The 22484-nt window shown below is 44.4% G+C and overlaps 1 protein-coding gene and 1 long non-coding RNA gene across 2 annotated transcripts; both read left to right on the top strand.

Annotated features, from left to right (window-relative positions):
• The first annotated feature begins 1517 nt into the window (after window positions 1-1517).
• Window positions 1518-22484, top strand: LOC113446387 (lymphocyte antigen 6E). The gene is made up of 3 exons (XM_026716019.2): window positions 1518-1800; window positions 19855-19974; window positions 21717-22484. Exons 1-3 carry the CDS (start codon window positions 1737-1739, stop codon window positions 21923-21925), a joined length of 393 nt encoding a protein of 130 aa, XP_026571804.1. The 5' UTR covers window positions 1518-1736; the 3' UTR covers window positions 21926-22484.
• Window positions 7646-10226, top strand: LOC148126489 (uncharacterized). The gene is made up of 2 exons (XR_015743335.1): window positions 7646-8634; window positions 8901-10226. It is a non-coding gene; the product is annotated as an uncharacterized LOC148126489 (long non-coding RNA).

Here is a 22484-nt window from a genome sequence, read left to right as displayed (position 1 = left end):
CAATCCAGATCAAGTGAGGTACTAATACAACTCTGTAAAGCCTTAGTAAGATCACACTTAGAGTCCTGCATCCAGTTTTGGTCACCACATTATAAAAAAGAGGTTGAGACTCCGGAAAGAGTGCAGAGAAGAGCAACCAGAATAGATCAAGGGTCTTCAAACTTGGCAAGTTTAAGACTTGTGGACTTCAACTCCCAGAATTCCTGAGCTAACATGACTGGAAGAGGAATCCTGGGAGTTGAAGTCCACAAGTCTTAAAGCTATCAAGTTTGAAGACCCTTGCTCTATCTTATATGCAGCTCTATCATTCCCCTCTATTGGAGTGGTTTCCTGTATCACATTGCCCCTCCAGGTTTCATCTCTATTGTTCCCGTGATGCATTTCCTGTTCTTGTATTACTCTGACACAAGGGTCTTCAAACTTGGCAAGTTTAAGACTTGTGGACTTCAACTCCCAGAATTCCCGAGCTAACATGACTGGAGGAGGAGGAATTCTGGGAGTTGGAAGTCCACAAGTCTTAAAGCTGTCAACTTTGAAGACCCCTGGAATAGATACATAGAGAAAGAGAGATAGAATAGATAGATAGAGGGGGAAGAGAGAAAAAGATAGAATAGATAAAGAGAGGTAGAATAGATAGAAAGAGAGAAATAGGATAGATAGACTAGATCAAGGGTCTTCAAACTTGGCAAGTTTAAGACTTGTGGACTTCAACTCCCAGAATTCCTGAGCTAACATGACTGGAAGAGGAATTCTGGGAGTTGGAAGTCCAGAAGTCTTAAAGCTGTCAACTTTGAAGACCCCTGCTTTAGACTCTTCTTAAAAACCTCCAGTGACGGAGAGCCCATGATTTCCAGAGGCAAGCTGTCCCACTGGTTAATTTTCCTAGGGGTGACATGATAGCAGTCTTCCAATGTTTGATGGGCTGCCACAAACAAGAGTGGGTCAAATTATTCTCCAGACAAAGCACCTGAATGCAGGACAAGAAGTAACAGATGGAAACTAACCCAAGAGAGGAGGAACCTGGAATTAAGGAGGAATTTCCTGATGGTGAAACCGATTAACCAGTGGAACAGCTGGCCTCCAGAATTCGTGGGTGCTCCATCACTGGAGATTTTTAAAGAAGACGCTGGACGACCATTTGTCTGAAATGTTATAGGGTCTCCTGCTTCAGCAGGGGGCTGGACTAGAAGACCTCCAAGGCCCCTTCCAACTGTGTTATCTTGTTAATTAATCAGTGGGACGTCTGGACTGCAGACGTTGTGGCTGCTCCATCCCTGGAGGCGTTTTAAGAAGAGCCTGGCCAGTCCTTCGTCTCCAATGGCGCATTCGAGCAGGGGGCTGGACTAGACGACCTCCAAAGGTCCCTTCCAGCTCTCTTTTGGATCGCTCGCTCGATCTCCCTCGCGTTCAACGAACCCTTCTGAAACCTATAGGAATCCCGGGCCGGGTAGGCGGCCCTCGGCCAGCCTCAAACGCGAGAAACGAAAGCGCGGGCACACCTAGGCGGGCCGGAGGAAGGATGGCTCTAGCTGCGCAACGCCCAGCCCGGGCTGGATTCGCCTAGTGCCGCACGTGGTCGCCTGCCCGCAGCCCCCTCCCCACTCCAACCGTTCGCTTCTCCCCCACATCCGCCCCCCGGACCCCAGAGGATTGCAGCCCAGCGATCCAGACGCATCTCTCTCGGTCTCTCTCTCTCTCTCTCTCTCAATCCGGAGCGCAGCAAAAGAGCAACGGAGATGCCAACCGGGATGAAGGCGCCTTTGGCCATCCTCTTGGCCGCCTGCCTCTGCGTGGACGGCGGTGAGGCCTCTGCCCCGGCCCCCTTGAGCCTTCCTCCCTTATTCCTCCCGGGCGGGGTGGGGTGGGTGGGTGGGGTGGGGTCTCCCTGCCTTCCTTTCCTGCGACCACCCACCCACCCACGTTCGCGTCTTGCGCCCGGGTGGGGAGGTGGAGGCGCGCGCCTCGGGGCTTGCGGAGACGGATCCCGTTTTCCCCAAATGAATCGCGGGGTGGAGGAGGGGGAAGACGAGCTGGCGCACGTTTTCCTTTCTCCCTCCCTCGTTTGTTTATTTATTTATTTATTTTTTCCTTCCTGCCTGCCTCCCTTGCTTATTTTTTTTTCCTTCCTTGCTCCCTCTCACCTTCGTTCACTTATTTTCCCTCCTCCCTCCCTCCCTCCATCTCTCTCTCTCTCTTGTTTGTTTATTCCTTCCTTCCTTCCTTGCTTATTTTTTTTTTTTTCCTTCCTTGCTCCCTCTCACCTTCGTTCACTTATTTTCCTTTCCTCCCTCCCTCATTTACTTATTTTCCCTCCTCCCTCCCTCTCTCTCTCTCTCTCTTGTTTGTTTATTCCTTCCTTCCTTCCTTCCTTCCTTCCTTCCTTCCTTCCTTCCTTCCTTCCTTCCTTCCTTCCTCCCTTGCTTATTTTTTCCTTCCTTGCTCCCTCTCACCTTCGTTCACTTATTTTCCTTTCCTCCCTCCCTCATTTACTTATTTTCCCTCCTCCCTCCCTGTCTCTCTCTCTCTCTTGTTTGTTTATTTTTTCCTTCCTTCCTTCCTTCCTTCCTTCTTCCTTCCTTCCTCCCTTGCTTATTTTTTTCCTTTCTCGTTCACTTATTTTCCTTTCTTCCCTCCCTCATTTACTTTTTTCCCTCCCCTCCCTGTCTCTCTCTCTCTCTCTCTCTCTCTCTCTCTCTCTCTCTCTCTCTTGTTTGTTTATTTTTTCCTTCTTTCCTCCCTCCCTCGTCTCCTTATTTTCCTCCTTTCCTTCCTTTCCTTATTTTTCCTCCCTCCTTGCCTTACTTAATTCTTCCTCCCTCCCTTCCTCCTTTACGTATTCTTCCTCCCTCCCTCCCATTTCTTTCTTCCCGCTTCATTCGTTCCCTTTTCTCCCCTGCCTCTCTCCCTTCCCCTTTCCCTCTTCCCCCAGCAAAGCTTCTTGGCCTTCTAAACTGGGCTTAATGCCTTGGGCGGGGGTTGAGCTTCAGGGTGTTTTAAGTTTCTCTCCGAAGAAGAGAGGAATCACTGCCCTTCCTGGGAAGCCAGGAAGAGAAATGCTTTCTGCACTTGGTCAGGGGCCCACTGGCCCAAGTCCTGGACGGGAGGCTGTTTTTGTTGCCTTCCTTATTTACTCAAGGCCGGCCTGCAGAAGGGCCCCTGACTCTGGGGAGCAAGGGCAGGGAGGAGAAGAAGGCAGGGGAGGGGAATTCCCATCCTTAGGTTCCCCAGTCTGGAGAGCTTCTCTCATGGGGAGGAGAGGGGTGCGTGCCCCTCTGTGTATGGGCGGTGGGCGGGGGGAGAATCTGCCCCCAGTTTTGTTGTTGGAATTTCCCTTTACGCTTCTGTTTACCTTTAGAAAGTTTAACCTTTAATCCCATCGAAGAATGTGCCTCAAGCTTATTTCTTATCATCTGCAGAGCTCCATCTTCAGTAGAACAGAACAGAACGGAATAATACGGTTGGAAGAGACCTTGGGGGTCTTCTGGTCCAAGGGTCTCCAACCTGAGGGCAGGATAAGAAGCAATGGGAAGACCGCTATCGTGTTTCTCCTGGTTGTTCTTTTCTCTAGACTAGACACACCCGGTTGCTGTAACCTTTCTTTGTATGTTCTACCCTCCAGGCTCCTAATCATCTTGGTTGCTCTCCTCTGCACTCTTTCCATAGTCTCTACATCTTTCTTATATTGTGGTGACCAGAACTGGATGCAGGATTCCAAGTGTGGCCTTACCGAGGCATTATCAAGTGGCATTAACACACTTTTAAGACTTGTGGACTTCAACTTCCAGAATTCCTCAGCTGCCAAAGCTGGCTGAGGAATTCTCAGAGTTGAAGTCCACAAGTCTTAAAAGTTGCCACGGTTGGAGACCCCTGTTCTAGTCCAACCTCCTGCTGGAGCAAGAGAGACTCTATACCATTTCAGATAAATAATTTCTCTTCTTGAAAACCTCCAGTAATGGAGCACCCACAACTTCTGGTGGCAAGCTCTTCCATCCGGTTAACTGTTCACGCTGTTAGGAAGTTTCTCCTTAGTTCTAAGTTGCTTCTCTCCTTGATTAGTTTCCATCCATTGCTTCTTGTCCTGCCCTCAGGTGCTTTGGAGAATAGTTTAACCCCCTTGTCTTTCTAGGAGCCCTTCAACTATTGGAATACCACTATCCCGTTTTCCCTAGTTATTCTTTTCTCTAGACTAGACACACCCAGTTCCTGTAACCTTTCTTTATATGTTCTACCCTCCAGGCTCCTAATCATCTTGGTTGCTCTTCTCTGCACTCTTTCCATAGTCTCTACATCTTTTTTTATAGTGTGGTGACCAGAACTGGATGCAATATTCCAGGTGTGGCCTTACCAAGGCATTATCAAGTGGTATCAACACTGAATGTGATCTTGATTCTATCCCTCTGTTAATGCAGCCTTTTTGGGCTGCCACCACACACGGCTGTGCTCATATTTAGCTGGTTGTCCACTAAGATGCCCAAGATCCTTCTCACATTTAGTGCTCTTAAGCCTGGTTTCCCCCAGTCTATATGTGTGCTTTTTTCTTTTTCCTTGCCTAAGGCTTCACTTTTCTCTACATTGAATTTCATTTTGTTGGATAGGATCCAGTGTTCAAGTCGGTCAAGATCTTTTTATATCTTGAACTTGTCTTGCAGGGTTTTGGCTATTTCTGCCAGCGTAGCGCTGTCTGCAAATTTCATGACTTCTTCTTTTCTTCCCTCAACTAGATCTTTTAGGAAGACGTTGAAAAATGTTGGGTCCCAAAAAGGAACCTTGGGATTTCTCTGGTGCTTACTTCCCTCCATGTAGATGTAGTTTGTTGTGGACTATATGTTGAGTATGATTTATCAGCCAGTTAAAAAACCCCTCTGGTGTTGTTGTTATTGTATCTATCTCATATTTTTCTAGCTTGCACAGGAAGTAGGTTGTGGTCTACTTTACCAAAGGCTTCTCTCGTCTGGGGAACAGTTTCATTAATTTAATGCGCCATAAGAAGACATTGTTGGTCTTCTCATTTATTATTTGTATTTTCCATTTCATTATTAAGACCTCAGCTGATTTCATTTGTGGCCTCTTTTCCTATAGCTCTCTTGACATGTTTAAATCCATTTTTGGATCCACAACATCTTTTTCCACCTCACTTTTATCATATATATTTATCTACCAATCTAGAACTTTCTCTATTTGGGTTTGGTAACGCCCCCATTTGGAGCCTAGATGTTCAAAGGCAAATTTTAGCGATAACTGCTCATATCTGGAGAACATTACACTGGAAGTGGGGCAGAAAGCACCCCAGTGGGTGAACAAGTCAAAAGGGCAAACTTTTAGTGATACTGGTCAGGATGGAAGAACCAGGTCCACACATTAAGGTTAAAATTGAAATAATTTATTACTAAAAGCCCATGCTTTCCAAATGTTAACTAGACTTTGTTAAGTTGTTTTCCTTGAAAATATTTTGCTTATATACAAATGCTTCCATTCTCCACTGGTCGGTTAGAACTAAAGAAGCTTCTTGAAAGAGAAGTGATACAATTTCAAGAAAAAATAATCAAGAACGTCCAGTGGGCTTTAAAAACACACACACACACACATTTGGGACAACCACAATCTGCATGGTTGAGAATCTCCATAGACAAGGAGGTTGGACTTAGTTTGCTTGTGTCTACTTAGGGATTCTAGGCTGATTCCTTGTTTAACTCTGCCTCCAAGTTCTGCCACTCCTTTTCCTACATCATGAGCCCAAAGGAGAGGTGGGAATTCCATAATTAAAAGGGAGTATTATCTATTACCTATTCATCAAATTACTGAGGGGTGGGGGAGGAGCACAGGACTATGAAGTTACAATTTTGATGTGCATTTTTAATAACTTCGTTCTGCTGAGCTTGCAAAGAAAAAATGAAAATTGCCCAAGATGTATTACTAGGTACAGTTGACATTTCACTGCCCATAATTTTTTGGGGGGAGAATAAATTTAGTTTGTTTATGCATTAATATGGTTGGAAGAAATATCCGGTATGGTTCCAAGCTGGGAGAAAGACGTCAGAAATAAAATGGTGGCTTGCTAGCTGGAAAGAATAATGGAGGCTGGCTGAAGGAAAGAATGTCTCCGTTTATTTGGATTTCCAGAAACTTCAGGGACAGCAGCATGTTTCTTGGGTGGCTGACAAAATGGGGTGGGGATAGGTAGACTTAGACTTAGAATAACTTTATTGTCACTTTGGGTGGGCGTCTATATATCCTTTGGGATTTTGTGATTGAGATGCTCCAGGAGGGTTGTGCAATATAGTGAGCCTTGTGCCTTTTGTTATTCTAATGGTGGTGAGTAAATCCTATTATGTCCTAAAGGTGCTTAGAATTTGGGTGGGGGGGGATGTAAATTCTTAATCTGTTTATGAATAGATTGGCCTGGATTTCTTAATGGACAGAAAATATCCATTTCTAAAGACTTCAGGCATCTGCTGGAAGCTGTTTCTTATAGCAGGAAGACTGGGGCTGCCTTTTTTGCCTTTAAAAGCATGTTTCTCCATTTCTCCTTTGGGGAAATACAACATTCTGCCTCTTTTAATATTTCCTGAAATATTTATTTTATTGCACGAAATGAGAAATTAAATCTATTGCACTCGCTGCTGGTTTAAATGGCGAAAATACATTCTTAACCTTTAAGGGAAATAGTTTGCCTTCGGACATTGTGGAGGCTTTTTATAGTGTGGTGACCAAAACTGGATGCAGTACTCTAGGTGTGACCTCACTAAGGCTTTATAGAGTGGTATTAGTACCTCCCTGGATCTTGATTGTATCCCCCTGTTAATGCAATTTAGGATTGTGTTGGCATTTTTGGCTGCTGCTGCACACTGGGTTGGACTAGATGGGCCTCCAAAGATTTCTTCCAACTATGTTATTCCGTATTCGATCTCAGTTCCTTGGGTTCCTGAAGTGTGTGTGTGTGTGTATTGGTCAATTTCCAACCTTGGTCCTTTGAGACATGTTGTTAGCCCACAAAGTAGGGCTTTTCAAGGTCACAACTGTGGGGTGTATTTTTTTAGCTGCGGGGAGACACACATGATCTTTTAATCCTGATTTCCTGTCTGGTTCTCTCCCCTTTGTGTTGCGTGTCCTTAAGTGAGGGTGGAATCCTCCCTGAATGAGGAGGAATATAAATGTTGTCAGATTTTTAATTTATTACTTGGGATGCAACAAGTGTCCCCTCAGTGTTAAAAGTGCCAAATTGTCCGGCACCAGTTTAACAAACAGAGACGCTTACTGATTCTGTGATGGAGTGCAGAGATCTCAGATTTCACAGAATCTTAACAATCCAAAGGCTAGAAGGGACCTTGACTTCGATCATCTCAGACAGAGCTTTTCTTGAAAATTTCCAGTGAAGAGAAGGACCAGGGGAGACATGATAGCGGTCTTCCAAGATTTGAGGGGCCGCCACAGGGAGGAAAGGGTCAATCTATTTTCTAAAGCGCCTGTAAGCCAGACAAGGAACAATGGATGGAAACTGAACAATTCAACCTGGAAATAAGGAGAAATTTTCTGGCAGTGAGAACAATCACCCAATGGAACAGAAGTTGCCTTCGGAAGTCGTGGGAGACATGATAGCGGTCTTCCAAGATTTGAGGGGCCGCCACAGGGAGGAGGAAGAGGGTCAAGCTGTTTTCTAAAGCGCCTGTAAGCCAGACAAGGAACAATGGATGGAAACTGAACAATTCATCCTGGAAATAAGGAGAAATTTTCTGACAGTGAGAACAATCAACCCATGGAACAGAAGTTGCCTTCGGAAGTTGTGGGAGCGCCATCATTGGAAGCTTTCAAGAAGAGGCTGGACTGCCATTTGTCAGAAATGGTGTAGGGTCTCCCGCTTGGGTGGGGGGTTGGACTAGATGACCTCCAAGGTCCCTTCCAACTCTGTCAATCGGACCCATGCCTCCTATTGGCAGAGTGTTTATTGTATCAATTTAAGATCTTCTCTCCTTGTGAAAAGCCAGCGGGTAGAAATTTCAACCTTGAGAGCCGATAGTATTCCACCAATTTCTGGACAATTGTGCAATTATGTGGGATGAGAGCTTCTAAATCTCACGTAGAAGGTCTCACATAGAATAACAGGGTTGGAAGGGACCTTGGAGGTCATCTATTCCCACCCCTTGCTCAAGCAGGAGAGTCCATACCATTTCAGATGGTTCTTCATTGTCTGGAGTGGCCTCCGGGAGAAATTTGGGGAATGGGTGGGGTGGGGGAAAGAAAGGCTAGGAAAATTGGAATATGCCAGGGGAAATTTGCTTCTGCAGGATCAATTCCAGGTGGGGCATTTTTAAAAAAAATATCAATAAAGGAGAATATTTGTAGCTGATTTGTGGGGTCCTTGATTCTCTCTGAACTTGGTAGGTTTCTTGCAGACCTTTGATGACACAGCTTGTCAGTGCCTGGAGGAGGTGGGGTTTGCAGAGGGGAGGAGGAAGAGGAAGATGAAGATGGTGGGGCCTTTTGTGATCTCTTGGTTGTTTTCTTGCAGACGGTTCATTACCAAACTAGAGAACATCATCAGTGCTAGAAGGGAGTGGAGTTGAGGAGGACTACGGGGTCCTTAGTGTTCCCTGAGCTTGATTATTTTTGCTTGGAGGCATTTCACTACCTAACTGGGTAGCACCATCAATGCTAGAAGCGAGTGAGTGAGGTTTGTAGAGTAAGAAGAGGAGAAGGAAGAGGAGATTATGTGGGGTTCTTGATGCTCTCCGAGCTTGGTTGCTTGCAGACATCTCACTGCCTAACTGGGTAGCCTCATCAGTGCTAGAAGTGAGTGAGTGAGGTTTGTAAAGAAAAGGAGGAGGAGGAAGAGGAGACGATGTGAGGTTCTTGACGCTCTCTGAGCTTGTTGCTTGCTTGCAGACATTTCACTACCTAACTAGGTAGCATCATCAGTGTTTCTAAGGAGTATGGTTTGCTTTCAATTTATATTCCAGTACAGAGGTGAAGAACTTGGGCCCTTTCATGATTTGTGGACTTCAACTCCCAGAATTCCTGAGCCGGCATAGCTAGCTCAGGGATTCTGGGAATTGAAGTCCCATAAGTCATAAAAGGGCCCTCGTTCCCCACTCCTATTCTAATGGCTTTCCCTGTCAGTGTTGGTGGGAAAGACCGTGGGTTGTTTACTGTTGGCTTGTTTGGCTGTTCCTTGTCTGAAAGATTTCTTTTTTTTGTCCACCGAGTGGTGAATGGAGCTTTGTTCTGATATTTTTTTTTCAGACAAGTGGACAGTTTTTTTTTCTACCCAAAAGGGGAATCTTGCCAATTTTGCTGAGCTGTTTAAGAGAATCTGGTTCATTGAGATAAAAAATATGGTTGAGGGACAGCATGGAGCCAACGGTGTGATTCCAGCAAATATGGTGGTTTGATAAGAGCGATAAAGGAAGTAAACAGTGCAGCCGAGAATGGGCTGCCTAACTTGACCTGCTTAAAAGCTAAAAACTGTGAGGTGTTAACCTTGGTTGGTGACTTGTCTTGTGTGAAATGGGGCAGAGGATAAAGGAGAGAAGCAACCTATAGAACTGAGGGTAAATTTTCTGATAGGGAAATTCCCCAGAGTAGAATAGAACAAAATATACAATAAATAGATAAATAAATCTATTGTCACTTTGAATGTACACTAATCAGCATACATTAAAACGAAATGTTTACCACCTCCAATATACGCTACATAAAAATGAGAAAAAGAAACAAACAATAAACTCAAAATTATGCATTAAGGTGAAACTGCCTAACGGTGAAACCAATGAAGTAGTGGAATGGCTTGCCTGCAGAAGTTGCGGGTGGTTCCGTCACTGGAAGTTTTTAAGAAGATTGTGGACAACCCGTTTTGTCTAAAATGGTACAGGGTCTGCTGCTCCAGCAAGGGGGCTGGACTAGAAGACCTCTTAAGGTCCCTTCCCACTCTATTGCTCTGCTGTGGTCTGTGCACGATCTAACCATGATGAGTCTGCACATGACTTTGAGAGGGGAACCAAAAGTCTGAGATTTTCACAGCTGTGCAACAATATGAAGAAGTGTGGGTTTTTTTTTTATCACCCGTTCTTCTTTATTTAGTAACAAAAAGCGGAAAACGTGCAAATTAGATCATAACGAGCTTTCAACTGCTGAACTTTTCTTCATAGGATGGAGAAGTCAATACCTTCCCCTCAGCTCCTCAAAATCTGCATTTCCAGCACAACTTAATCCCCCCCCAGAATAACTTTAGAGAAGAGATGGGCTGCAAAAAAATGTAACAAATAAATAAACTTCAACTCCCAGAATTCCCCTGCCAATATGCTGCCTGAGGAATTCTGGGAGTTGAAAGTTGTCAAGTTTGAAAAACAAAACACCATGGATTTAATTGAAGCCTGCATGGAGATTTCTCCTTCGCTCCTGGCATATCCATCTTGATTTTGGCCTAAATTTGGGTGGCAGGAATTCTGTTAGGGTGGAAGAGTATGCGTTAATAATTCTGTAAAAGCTTTGTTGTGATTTGTGGAGGCAGTGTCTTCGCTCTTCAGTAGTTTGCAGGTTCATTTTAGGTAAAAAAAAAAAAAGGCTGCAAAGAATTGCAACGTGCTCCCTCACCTTTTCCAAATTTGTTCTGGAGGCCACCTCCCCAAAATGAAGAACGGATCTCTATAAGCTGCATTGGTCCATGCAAAATGGACTAGAAATGGTCAATGCTGTAGGCCAGAGGTCTCCAAGCTTGGCAACTTTAAAACTTGTGGACTTCAACTCTGTTTGAAGTTATAAAAGCTATGCTGGCTGAGGATTTCTGGGAGTTGAAGTCCACAAGTCTTAAAGCTGCCAAGTTTGAGGACCCCTGCTGAAGGCCCTCAAGGTTGGAGAGTTGAAGAACGTCTGCTGGGTTGAGTGGGGCATCCTGTCCTTGGAGGATTCTTGGGTCTTCTCAGCTTCTTGGTCACTCAATTTTTGGAGGAGCCCCAGTGGTGGTTGGAGATGGACCACTATGAGGGCAGATCTTGTCTGTGGAGTATTGGACCTTGGCAAATTAAAGGTGGGCGGACTTCGACTCCCAGAATTCTTCAAGCGGGACGAGGAATTCTGGGAGTTGAAGTCCATCTATCTTCAACTGGCCTTGGTTGAGAAATACTACTCTACAGCCAAGATCTTACCATCTCCAACCAGCCCTGGGACTCCTCCAAAAACAGGACAACCAAAGAATGGAGAAGACTCAAGAAGTCTAGACAGTGGTTGACAAACATTACCCTAGAGTGGGTGATTGAACAAGACTAGTACATTCGCATTCAATAACTTCTCCAAATAAGGTTGTGAAAGTGGGACAGAAACAGTGGGGGTGTAAGAAGAAACTGGCCCATCTGGTTAGGCCACATCTGGAAGTGTAAAATGGAGGTCAGGAGGAATCCCAGGCAAAGTATTTCAGCCCATCTGCCAAGTCCTGAGGAAGGAACTCTGCTCAGAATGAGTTTTGAGAGTCCAGGTTAGGTGTATAGATATTAGATTTATATAGGTTGGATAATTATCTTTTAAGTAATGTTATCATGTATATATTAACAGTAGAAATATATGAATTGGATGATAGGTAAGATATGAATAGATGTATATTAAATGCTTAAAGGATTATGATTGCTACTAGAAGTGTATATTGAGATATTGGTTAATGAAGGAAATAAAAGATAACGGATAATCAGAGTTGGAAGGGACCTTTTAGGTCATTTAGTTTAACCCTCTACCCAAGCAGGAGACCCTATACAACTTCTGACAGATGGCAGTCCAATCTCTTCTTGAAAGTCTCAAGTGATTTAAGCTCCCACAACTTCTGAAGGCAGGCTGTTTCATTGGTTGGTTTTTCTCACTGTCAGAAAGTTTCTCCTTATTTCCTGGTTAAATCTCTCCTTGTTCAGTTTCCATCCATTATTCTTTGTCTGGCCTACAGGCACTTTAGAAAATAGCTTGACCCCTTCCTCCTCTCTGTGGCAGCCCCTCAAATATTGGAAGACTGCTATCATATCTCCCCTGGTCCTTCTCTTCCCTAGACTAGCCAGGCCCAGTTCCTGCAACCGTTCTTCATATGTTTTAGCCTCCAGTCCCCTCATCATCCTGGTTGCTCTTCTCTCTACTTTTTCTAGAGTCTCAACATCCTTTTTTATAGTGTGGTGACCAAAATTGGATGCAATACTCTAGGTGTGGTCTTACTAAGGCTTTATAGAGTGGTATTAGTACTTCCCTTGATCTTGACTGTATCCCTCTGTTAATGCAATTTAGGATTGCATTAGCTTTTTTGGCTGCTGCTGCACAATGCTGGGTCACGTTTAACTGGTTGTCCACTAAGACTCCAAGATCCCTCTCACAGGGATCTTTGTTAAGTCTGGTTTCACCCACTCTATAGAAGAAGAAAGTAGGATGACATTTTAACATAAATAGATGGGAAGACATAAATAAAGGAAATATAATTAAAAAGACACATCTTTGAATATTACAAAGATATTGGGGAGTGGGATTTAAAATAGAGATAGAAATAAGAGAAGAATAATAGTACATATATACTACTATACGAATAAGAGGGAGGAACAGAAAATGAAGGGCGGAAGTATAAGATATGTGTTAAGGATATGAAATAATGAATTGTAATAATTGGGAGTAATAACACTCTATTGGTATCAAAATGTGTGATACTGAGGTATCACACCATTCATGTATTGATATCAGTGGTGGGATTCAAAATTTTTTCCTACCGGTTTTGTGAGTATGGCAGGGGAAGGATAAAGGATACTGCAAAATCCCATCCCCTCCCCACCCCACTAACCTGCTTTCCAGCTCCGTTCTCCTGTGCAGGGCAACCAAAGGAGACCCAGCCGATCAGCTGGGACTCCATGGGAGGCAGAGAAGGGATGGGGTTGGCGGGGCCAGTCAGAGGTGGGATTGGCCGGTTCTCTGAACCACTCAAAATTTCTACTACCGGTTCTCCAGAACTGGTCAGAACCTGCTGAACACCACCTCTGACGGACATGTATAAAGAATATAAAATAAAAAACTTGATTAAAAAAACATAGAATGAACTTTGAGAGTCCCGGTTTGCCCACTTCTTCCCAGCAGAAGACGGGGCAGAAACCCATAGATCTACTTTCAGTTCCTCGGCTGAAAAGAACAACAGATCCTGCTGAGAAGAATCATATTTGTCAGAACCATTTTTTTTTTAATTTCCAAGTTGTCATTTATGGCTCGTTTCATTTTTTTAAAAATAAAATAAAATAAAAAACTTGCCAGCTTTTCCAAATTCTCAAACCCTCCATGGGGCATCTATAGAAGCCCAGTCATAACATGATTGAATCCAGGGGGGTCTAAAATTGCCTCTATGCATAGATTCAGAAAACAAATAGACTCAGAAAACAACAGCCGAATGAAAAAACTGCTGGGGACCTTCTACTGCTGCACCAGAGAGAGTATCTTAACTTACTGCACCTCTGCATGGTTTGCCAATTGCACAATGGCCGATAGGAAAGCACTCCAGAGGGTGAACATCATTGCCCAGAGGTTCATGGGTTGCCCTCTCTCCTCTTTGGAAGAGCTTTATAGCTCCTGCTGCCTTAAGAAAGTTAAAAACAATTTCACAGATCCATCTCATCCTGGGAACCCTTTTTTTAAACTATTACCATCTGGCAGAAGGTAGAGAATAATAAAAACAAGGACAAATAGGCTGAAAAACAGCTTCTATCCCAGGGCAGTAGCTCTTTTGAGTTCTACTGTATAGTGCAGTGTTGGTGCGGTGTTGCGGGATTCCCTGTTCAGTGTGTGAAGGGTGAAGGATGCGTGAGTTTATCTTCCTGATCAAAAGGACAGTAGCTCTTTTGAATTCTGCTGTCTACTGCAATATTAATTCAATATCGGGGGTCCTTCCATTCAACATATAGGATGTGAAGGACGTATGTTTTTTTTATTTTTTATTTTCGTAGTCATAATGTATATACTGAAGATGGCATTTAATTTTGTTCTACGAGGTGCAATGACAATAAAGTAAACTAAAACTAAACTAAAGACTCCTGATGAATCAGGAAGGGGAATTTTGCAACTTTGCGGGGGTCGAAGTCACGAGAAGAAAGAAGGGAGAGACGGATCAGTGCCAGGAACACTTATCTAAGGAGGAAAGAATGTGGACTTTGAGGGTTAACCCAAGAGGGTGAGAAGGCGTCTGCTTCAGACCTTCAAGAAATAAAAACTTGGTCTCCCAGTTCACAGCCAGAGAAAGTGAGCCAGAGATCGCTGTGTAGAAGTAGTTGAACAACATCTCCCAATCCAGGAAAAGAATAGGGAAGAGTACTGGGAGTTATAGTTCAGGAGTATTTGGAAGACCGCCTGTTGTCCAATCTTGAGAAGAAAGTGTCATCCCAAGAAGAAGAAGAAGCTGACCAGGGTGGACGTAGGATTTAAGATGAGTACAGATAGAGACAGTCTCTACTTACGACCGAAATAGAGCCCAAAATATCTCGTGTTAAGTAGGGTGCTGGGAGTTACAGTTCAGGGGCATTTTGAAGATCACCTGTTGGCCAATCTTGAGAAGAAGGTGTCATCCCAAGAAGCAGCAGCTACAGGTAGAGATAGTCCTTGAGCTATGACCACAATGGAGCCCAAAATACCTCTTGTTAGGTGAGAGTGAGCTTGGTCCCATTTTGTCCCACAGTTGTTAAGTGGATCACTGCAGTTGTTAAGTGAACCGGTGGTTAAGTGAATCTGGCTTCCCCCCCCCCCCAGTTGACTTCGCTTGTCGGAAGGTCGCAAAAAAGGGGTAGCACGTGGCCTTGGGACCCAGCCACGGTCACAAGTATGAACCAGTGGCCAAGCGTTTGAATTTTGATTACGTGATGGGGGAAGCGGGGAAGGTCGTAAGCGCAAAAAAATTGGTCATAACTCACTTTTTGTCAGCGCTGGATGTAGCATTGCAAGCGTGGCCTTACCAAGGCATCATAAATGGTATTAACACTTTGTGTGATCTTTATTTTATCCCTCTGTCAATGCAGCCTAGGATTGTGTTAACCTTTTGGGCAGCTGCTGCACACGGCTGGCTCATATTTAAGGGATTGTCCAGTAGGACTCTTAAGATCCCTCTCACAATTGCTACTACTGAGCAAAGTATCATCTTGGTTTTTCTTGCCTAAATTTAAATTAAATTTCAAGTCAGTGTGTGGAGTGTGAGAGATGTGTGTTTGTTTATTTTCATAGTCAGAAATTGTACACCGAAGATAGTATTTAATTTCACTGTACGAGGTGCAATGACAGTAAAGTTAACTAACTAAATGTAGATATTTTTTTTTAAACCATTAAATTTCATTTTGTTACATAGCACCCAGTGCTCAAGTCTGTCAAGATCCTTCTGTATCTTAAGCCTATCTTCTGGCTTATTCCTGCTATTCCGAAGAAGGGATTGGATGGCCATTTGTCTGAAATCTGGAATGATATAAGCTCTCTTGCTTGAGGTTGGACTAGAAGACCTCCAAGGTCCCTTTCCAACTCTATTACTCTGTTATTCTCCTTGTCTTCTGATAGGAAAGTCTACTATGCATTGGTCCTTGTAGGGAGCGGCCTTCCTCACGTCCTTAACTGTCCTGTTTTTTTGAAAGGTTGCCCTTGTCAATGATTCAACAAAACTGGGAAATGGAAAGTTAAAAGCCTGAAAGGAAAGCCAGATGGAAAAAAAAAAGAGAAACACACAATTTATGTAATTTTTAAAGCCGTTTGAACAAAGCCAGCCTAGGAAACCGAAAGCTAAAAAAAAACCCTGAAATGAAAGCTGGTTGAGGAACAAAGAGAACTATCCTTTAAAAAAAAAAAGTAGACATGTTCTTTGCATCTTGTTTGAAAAGCCAGGCTAGGAAATCGAAAGCTAAAAGCTGGAAAGAGAAAGCAGGAATGGGGAACAGGCAATTTTTCAGACTCTATGTTGTGGTTTTGTTTTGTTTTTTTGTGTGTTTTTGAGGGTAGGGCAAACAAAGGATGCAGTTGGGGACAAAGCCAAATATAACAAAAAGAGAGGGTGAGCAACCAAAGTTGTGTTACTGTTTTATGGAAAGTTGCCTGGGTAAAGTTTTCATGCGTGTCTTCTCAGGCTTAAATCTTCTACTTTTTAACCTTTTTTTTTTTTTTAAATGAATTTCATGGACTTGACTTTGCAACCATTTGTCCAGAATGGTATATAGGATTTCTGGCTTGAGCAGGAGGTTAGACTAGAAGACCTCCAAGGCCCCTTCCAAATCTGTAATTCTATTATTCTGCTATAGTAATTGCTTTTAAAAAAGCCTAAGTAAAAGCTACTTATGACCGGTTCCTGAATTCCAGTGTCTGAAGATATAAATGAAAATAAAAGTTCGACTCTTTTACCAATTTTAAGTCAGGAGTTTGCTTGGAATATTAGCTGTTCACCTGAACTAAGCTGAGTTTTTCAAAAAGAGTCTGAACAACCATTTGAGTGAAAATAATGATAATTCAGTGTGGGTGATTACATTTTTAAAACTTCAATAATTATAATTAACTATATGCAGTTCTCTAGGTGTGGTCTTACTAAGGCTTTTAACAGATTAACAGAGTAGGAAGGGACTGTGTAGGTCATCTAGTCCAACCCCTCACCCAAGCAGGAGGCCTACACCACTCCTGACAAATGGCAGTCCAATCTCTTCTTGAAAGCCTCCAGTGATAAAGCTCCCACAACTTCCAAAGGCAACTTCTGTTCCATAAGTTGATTGTCCTCACTTTTAGAAAATTTCTCTCTGTTCAGTTTCCATCCATTATTCCTTGTCTGGTCTTTGGGTGCCTTGGAGAATAGCTTGTTTCCTGTCTCCTCAGGTCCTTCTCTTCCCTAGACTAGCCATGCCCAGTTCCAATAACCATTCTTCATATGTTTTAGTCTCCAGTCCTCTAATCATCTTGGTTGCTCTTTGTACTTTTTCTAGAGCCTCAACATCTTTTTTATAGCATGGTGACTAAAATTGGATGCCGTATTCTAGTGTGGTCTTACTAAGGCTTTATAGAGTGGTATTAGTACTTCCCTTGATCTTGATTGTATCCCTCTGTTAATGCAAGTTAGGATTTCATTGCCTTTGTTGACTGCTGCTTCTTCACACTACTGGCTCATATTTAGCTGGTTGTCCACTAATATTCCAACATCCCTCTCACAGTGACTGCCATTAAACCTGGTTTCTCCCAGTCTATATGTGTACTTTTGGTTGTTCTGCCTAAGTGGAAGACTTTACTTTTCTCTACATTGAATTTCATTTTCTTAGTTAGGACCCAGGGTTCAAGTCTGTCCAGATCCATCTGATCTTGAGCCTATCTTCTAAGGTGTTGGCTATTCCTGCCAGTTTAGTATCATCTGCAAATTGCGTAATTTCCTCTTCTATTCCCTCATCTGTCGTTTATGAAGATATTGAAAAGTACTGGGCCTAAGATGGAACTTTGTGGTACCCCACTGCTTCCATCCCTCCACGTAGATGTCGTACCATTAAGGACTACTCGTTGAGTATGGTTTGCCAGCCAGTTAATTGTAACTTTTAAAGCTGCAAGGATTACATTTTTTTAGACTGTAGCTTAATAGGTGACTGTCTAATTACCTGGCAAAATTATTACCCAATTCCCTGATTCTGTAAAGGGGAACTACAGTAGTAATTTTGGATTTTTTTATCGCTATTTTCTCTTATGGAGGCCTGCAAGTGAGAGTTTGATAGCCAACTGGTGGCAGTATCACCTGCAGTGTGAGCTGATGGCCAGTAGGTGGCGATCTCTAGCTTTTCATGGATGCTGTGTGAATCTCTTCTATGTTTCTACCTTTAGGTGGGATCATAATTGTGAAAGTTTTAAAAGTAGTCACTGAAGGAGGATTAATATACCTATTTTGTGGGGAAAACCACCACTTCCATACACTCCAAAAATGCCACACCAAAAACAGCAAAATCAGGGTATTACTTACAGCATTACTTGCAATGCACTGCTTCTACTGGGTATTTTAAGGGAATGGGCGGGAGAACATGGAATAATAGAGTTGGAAGGGACTTTGGAGGTCTTCTAGTCCAACCCCCTGCTCAAGCAGGAAACTCAATACCATTTGAGACTAGTGTCTGTCTAGTTTCTTCTTAAAAACCTCCAGTGATGAAACTCCCACAACTTCTGAAGACAAGTTGTTCCATTGGTTGATGGCTCTCACTGTCAGAACATTTCTCCTTATTTCTACAGTAGGTTGAATCTCTTTGTGACCAATTTCCATCCATTGTTTCTTATCTTACCTTTTGGGGTTCAGAAAATAGCTTGATCCCTTCCTCTTCTCTGTGGCAGCCCCTCAAATATTGGAAGACTGCTATCCTGTCTCTCCTAGTTCTACACCAGCCATGCTCAGTTCCTGTAACCGTTCTTTATATGTTTTAACCTCCAGTCTCCTAATCATCTTGGTTGCTCTTCTCTGCACTCTTTCTAGAGTTTCAACATCTTTTCTGTATTGTGATGACCAGAACTGGATGTGTGGTCTTTGTAAAGCAGGACTAATAGCAATAGCAATAACACTTATATACCATTTTATAGTGCTTTATAGCCCCCTCTAAGCGGTTTACAGAGTCAGCATATTGCCGCCAACAATTTGGGTCCTCGTTTTGCCCACCTTGGAAGCATGGAAGGCTGAGTCAACCTTGAGCCTGGTGGGATTTGAACTGCCAAACTGTAGGTAGCTGGCTGCAGAAGTAGCTTGCAGTACTACACTCTTAACCACTGCTTCTGTCTCTCTATTAAATTAAGGGTTGCAATAGCCGATGGATGAATTATGCACCGAGAAACAGGGAAGGAAGCTGTATTGAAAATTTGCTTTTAACAAATCATTATTTTTTAAATAAATTACTCATTTGTAATTTGACTGTCCCAAAGTCCCCTGGTTGGTTTTCACGCTTGAAATGAAAGCCAGTTGTGTCCCAGAGGAGACAGTGAGTTCTGGTCCTACCTTAAACATTAAAGCTAGTCGGGTGACTTTGAACCAATCACCAGGTGGTGTTGAGTTCTAGTCCCACCTTAAGCGTGAAAGGTTGTTGGGTCCTGGACCAATCACCGTGAGACAATGAGTTGTAAGGTAAAAGTTCCCCATGCACATATGTGTTAGTCGTGCTATTCATTGCAGTCTCTAGGGGGCAGTGCTCTTCTCTGTTACAAAGCCGAAGAGCCAGCGCTGTCCGAAGACGTCTCCATGGTCATGTGACCGGCATGACTAAATGCCGAAGATGCACGGAGCGCTGTTACCTTCCCACCAAAGGGGTCCCTATTTTTCTACTTGCATTTTTTAAGTGCTTTCGAACTGCTAGGTTGGCAGAAGCTGGGACCAGTAATGGGAGCTCCCTCCGTTACGTGGCGCTAGGGATTCAAACTGTTGACCTTTCTGGCCAACAAGCTCAGCATCTTAGCTACTAAGCCACTGTGTCCCTTGTCCCACCTTAAACATGAAGAGCAGCTGGGTGATTTTGAGCCAGTCACCAGGTGGTGGTGAGTTCTAGTCCCATCTTAAACATGAAAAACAGCTGGGGGGGGTGGACTTTGAACCAATCACCAGGAGGTAATGAGTTCTAATCTCTCCTTAAGCATGAAAGCTGACCGGGTGACTTTGGGTCACTCACCAGGTGACTGTGAGTTCTTATCCTATCTTAGCCATGAAAGGAAGGTGGATAACTTTGGGCTAGTCCCTCTCTTTTAGCCCAGCCCACCTCACAGGGTTGTTATTATTGTGGGGAAAATCACCACCTTGAGTTATTTCTAAGTATAATAAAGGCGGGATTAAAAAAAAAAAGTAAAAATAAATAAAACAGTTTCACTGCACATCTCATCTTTATGAAATCTTTTTTTTTTTTCCCCTAGTTTTCTCACTGGTCTGTTGGTCCTGCGACAACGTCGAATCGAACTCGCAGTGCTGGGGGATGCAAACCTGCTCTGAAGGGGACAATTACTGCGCCACCACGTATAGTGGTGGTGGGATTGGTATGTTACTGTGGCATGTTGAAATGGCAGGAGGACCATATCACTTCCTCCATGGGTTGGACTGCTAAATCAGGGGTCCCAAAACTTTAGGCCACAGCCCGCTCCCGGGCCGTGGCCTGTTCGCAACTGGGCCGCATGAGTGGAGGGTGTGTGTGCCTGTGCGGTCTGTCTCACGCAGCGGGGGTGCCGGTGCTCGCAGCTCTACTCATGCGCACCCGTTGCTCACACAGATGAAGCTGGGTGTGATGACCCAGGACAAGGCACAAAGGTCACACACACACTGCTGAGAGTTCAAACTCCCCTTTAATGCTCCAGATTTTCCCCCAAACGCTCCCAGTTTTGTTTGGCAAGTCCCAGAGCAAAGCACGCACACAAACACACAGCGGCCTCTAGCTGCTTCCCAGTCCTCCCGAGTATTTGGGTCGGCCTGCGCTGTTCCTGCCTTCTCTCCACTCTCCGTGCTCATGGATCAGGAGGGGGTGGTCCTTGCTCATCACCTGAGCTCCATTCCTCCTCCTGTCCACTGCTTGCCCTCCTCCTGTCCTCTTTCCTCCCTGCTTACAAGCTGTCCCAATCCTGAGGGGCCCTGCGCTGCCTCGGCCTGCTCCTCCCCACATCCCTCTAAAGCCAGTGAAGCCGCCCTCTCGATCTCTGTCAGCTCCGTTGTCCTCCACAGATTCAGGCTCCCCTGCGTGTGCGCATGTGGGTGAGCCTAACCCTGGCCCAAAACCATCCCCGCTCTCCGCCCCCCTGCGCTGGGCCAGCAATCCAGAAAGTTTGGAGAACCTGGAACTGAGGGATATTGTGTTTTTTTCCCAACTGTTTCCCCCGCCACCTCTTCTCACTGTAAATATATGTCTCCCGTTGTCACGTGGTCGTCCCCTTTTGCAACCTTCTGACATGCAAAGTCAACGGGGAACCCAGGTTCCCTTAACTATTGTGTTACCAACTTAGGAAGGCAGTGATTCGTTCCAACAACCGCATCAAGGAAGGTCGTAAAACGGGCCAAAACCTACTTAACGCCTGCCCCACTTAGAGCAATGGAACTTTTGGGTTTAATTGTGGTTTTTTACGTTGAGGTTACTTATTGGCTCCAACCCTGAAGCCTCTCTCTGTTAACAGTCTGCTTGTTCTGACCCAGCTCTCCAAACGCTACAAACCCTCTGAAGTTAACCCAAAAGATTCCGTGGTTAGGAGCCCCGGCAAAAGTTGCTTTCTCACTGCAGGCTAACAAGGACAGATGATGAATAGTTGTCTGCCACACCTCCGCCGCCTGCCTTTTATCCCCAGAGCTAGGCTGGGGGCTTCGCTAACAAGCAGTGGCTTTTCCATCCCAATGACCGGCCTATAGATTTCCACTGCTCTCCTCTCCTCTGCCTTCTGTGCATCTGTGCTTCAGGCAATGGACCCAGCTGTTCTTCCTCTTCCTCATCAGCCACTTCCAGACCTGGGGGCTGTTGACTCTCCCATCTGAGGGGTGATGGACGGCCCAGGCTCTGCCTCTGCCTCTCTGCCGGCTCCATTCCCTCTGCCCCCCTCGGAGTTCCCAGGTTGCCCTAATGCGGACGCTGACTCCCACACCTCCTCTGATTCGGCTGTTTGAGGGGGCCAGCAGCCGACAGGCCCCAACCCCGTTGGTTGTATGTGACTGGCAGAAAGTCCACAAATGTCTTCTGTTCTTCCATAAACGCTCAAAGAGGTTTAACCTTCTTTCTTATTCCCTCCTTCCCCCTTCCCGACAGGTGGATATTCCACTCAATCGATCAGCAAGGGCTGTGTGCCAGTTTGCCCCAACGTCGGGGTCGATATTGGCATCGCCGCCATATCTGTCCACTGCTGTTCCTCCTTTTTGTGCAACATCAGCGGGGCCAACAGCATCCAAATCAACCACTTGGTGTTGGCCTTGGCTCTGCTTGCAAGTTTCTTCTATCTCTTCGGATCCAGGCTGTGATGTGGGGGGTGCATCCCTCTGGCTGCATCAAGCGGATGAACGAGGCTTTCCAGAAAATTTGTGTCTCGGGAATGCTATTCTCTTTTCTGCTTTTTTAATCTGAGATTTTATTAGGTTTATGGAAATCCTTTTTTTTTTTATCGGGGGTGGGGGTGTTGTGTTTTCTTGCGTTGCTTTGGGTTGTCAGGAGGTGGAGGCACAGCTAAAAAGAGAGAATCTTTGGGCCATAACTTCTCCATTGAACTTTTTAAAAGATGTGTGGACTTCTGGGAATGGAAGTCCACAGGTCTTAACCTCAATGAGTTCTAGAAACACCGCTCTACGCCGCTGTGGCAAAGTTTGAAATCATTTCAGAGGCCTTAAAATGTTTTTGCTTGGGTGAGAAGATATACACAGAGTTTTGGATGGAGGTCTGTTATGCAAACGCATTTTTGTCTGTTACAATCACACTGTTAGCATTTGAACCCATTAAAATATATTACAATTTACATTAAGCATGATTGTGTGGCGCTGCTGCTGTGGGCCTTTTCAATGGAATAAACACTTGGATTTATAACGA

This window comes from Pseudonaja textilis, chromosome 3 (genome assembly GCF_049901715.1).
Source record: "Pseudonaja textilis isolate UNSWEBS1 chromosome 3, rPseTex1.2, whole genome shotgun sequence".
Lineage (NCBI taxonomy): Eukaryota > Metazoa > Chordata > Lepidosauria > Squamata > Elapidae > Pseudonaja > Pseudonaja textilis.
Note: the sequence above shows the minus strand (reverse complement) of the source record. Positions and strands in the feature narration are given on the sequence as shown.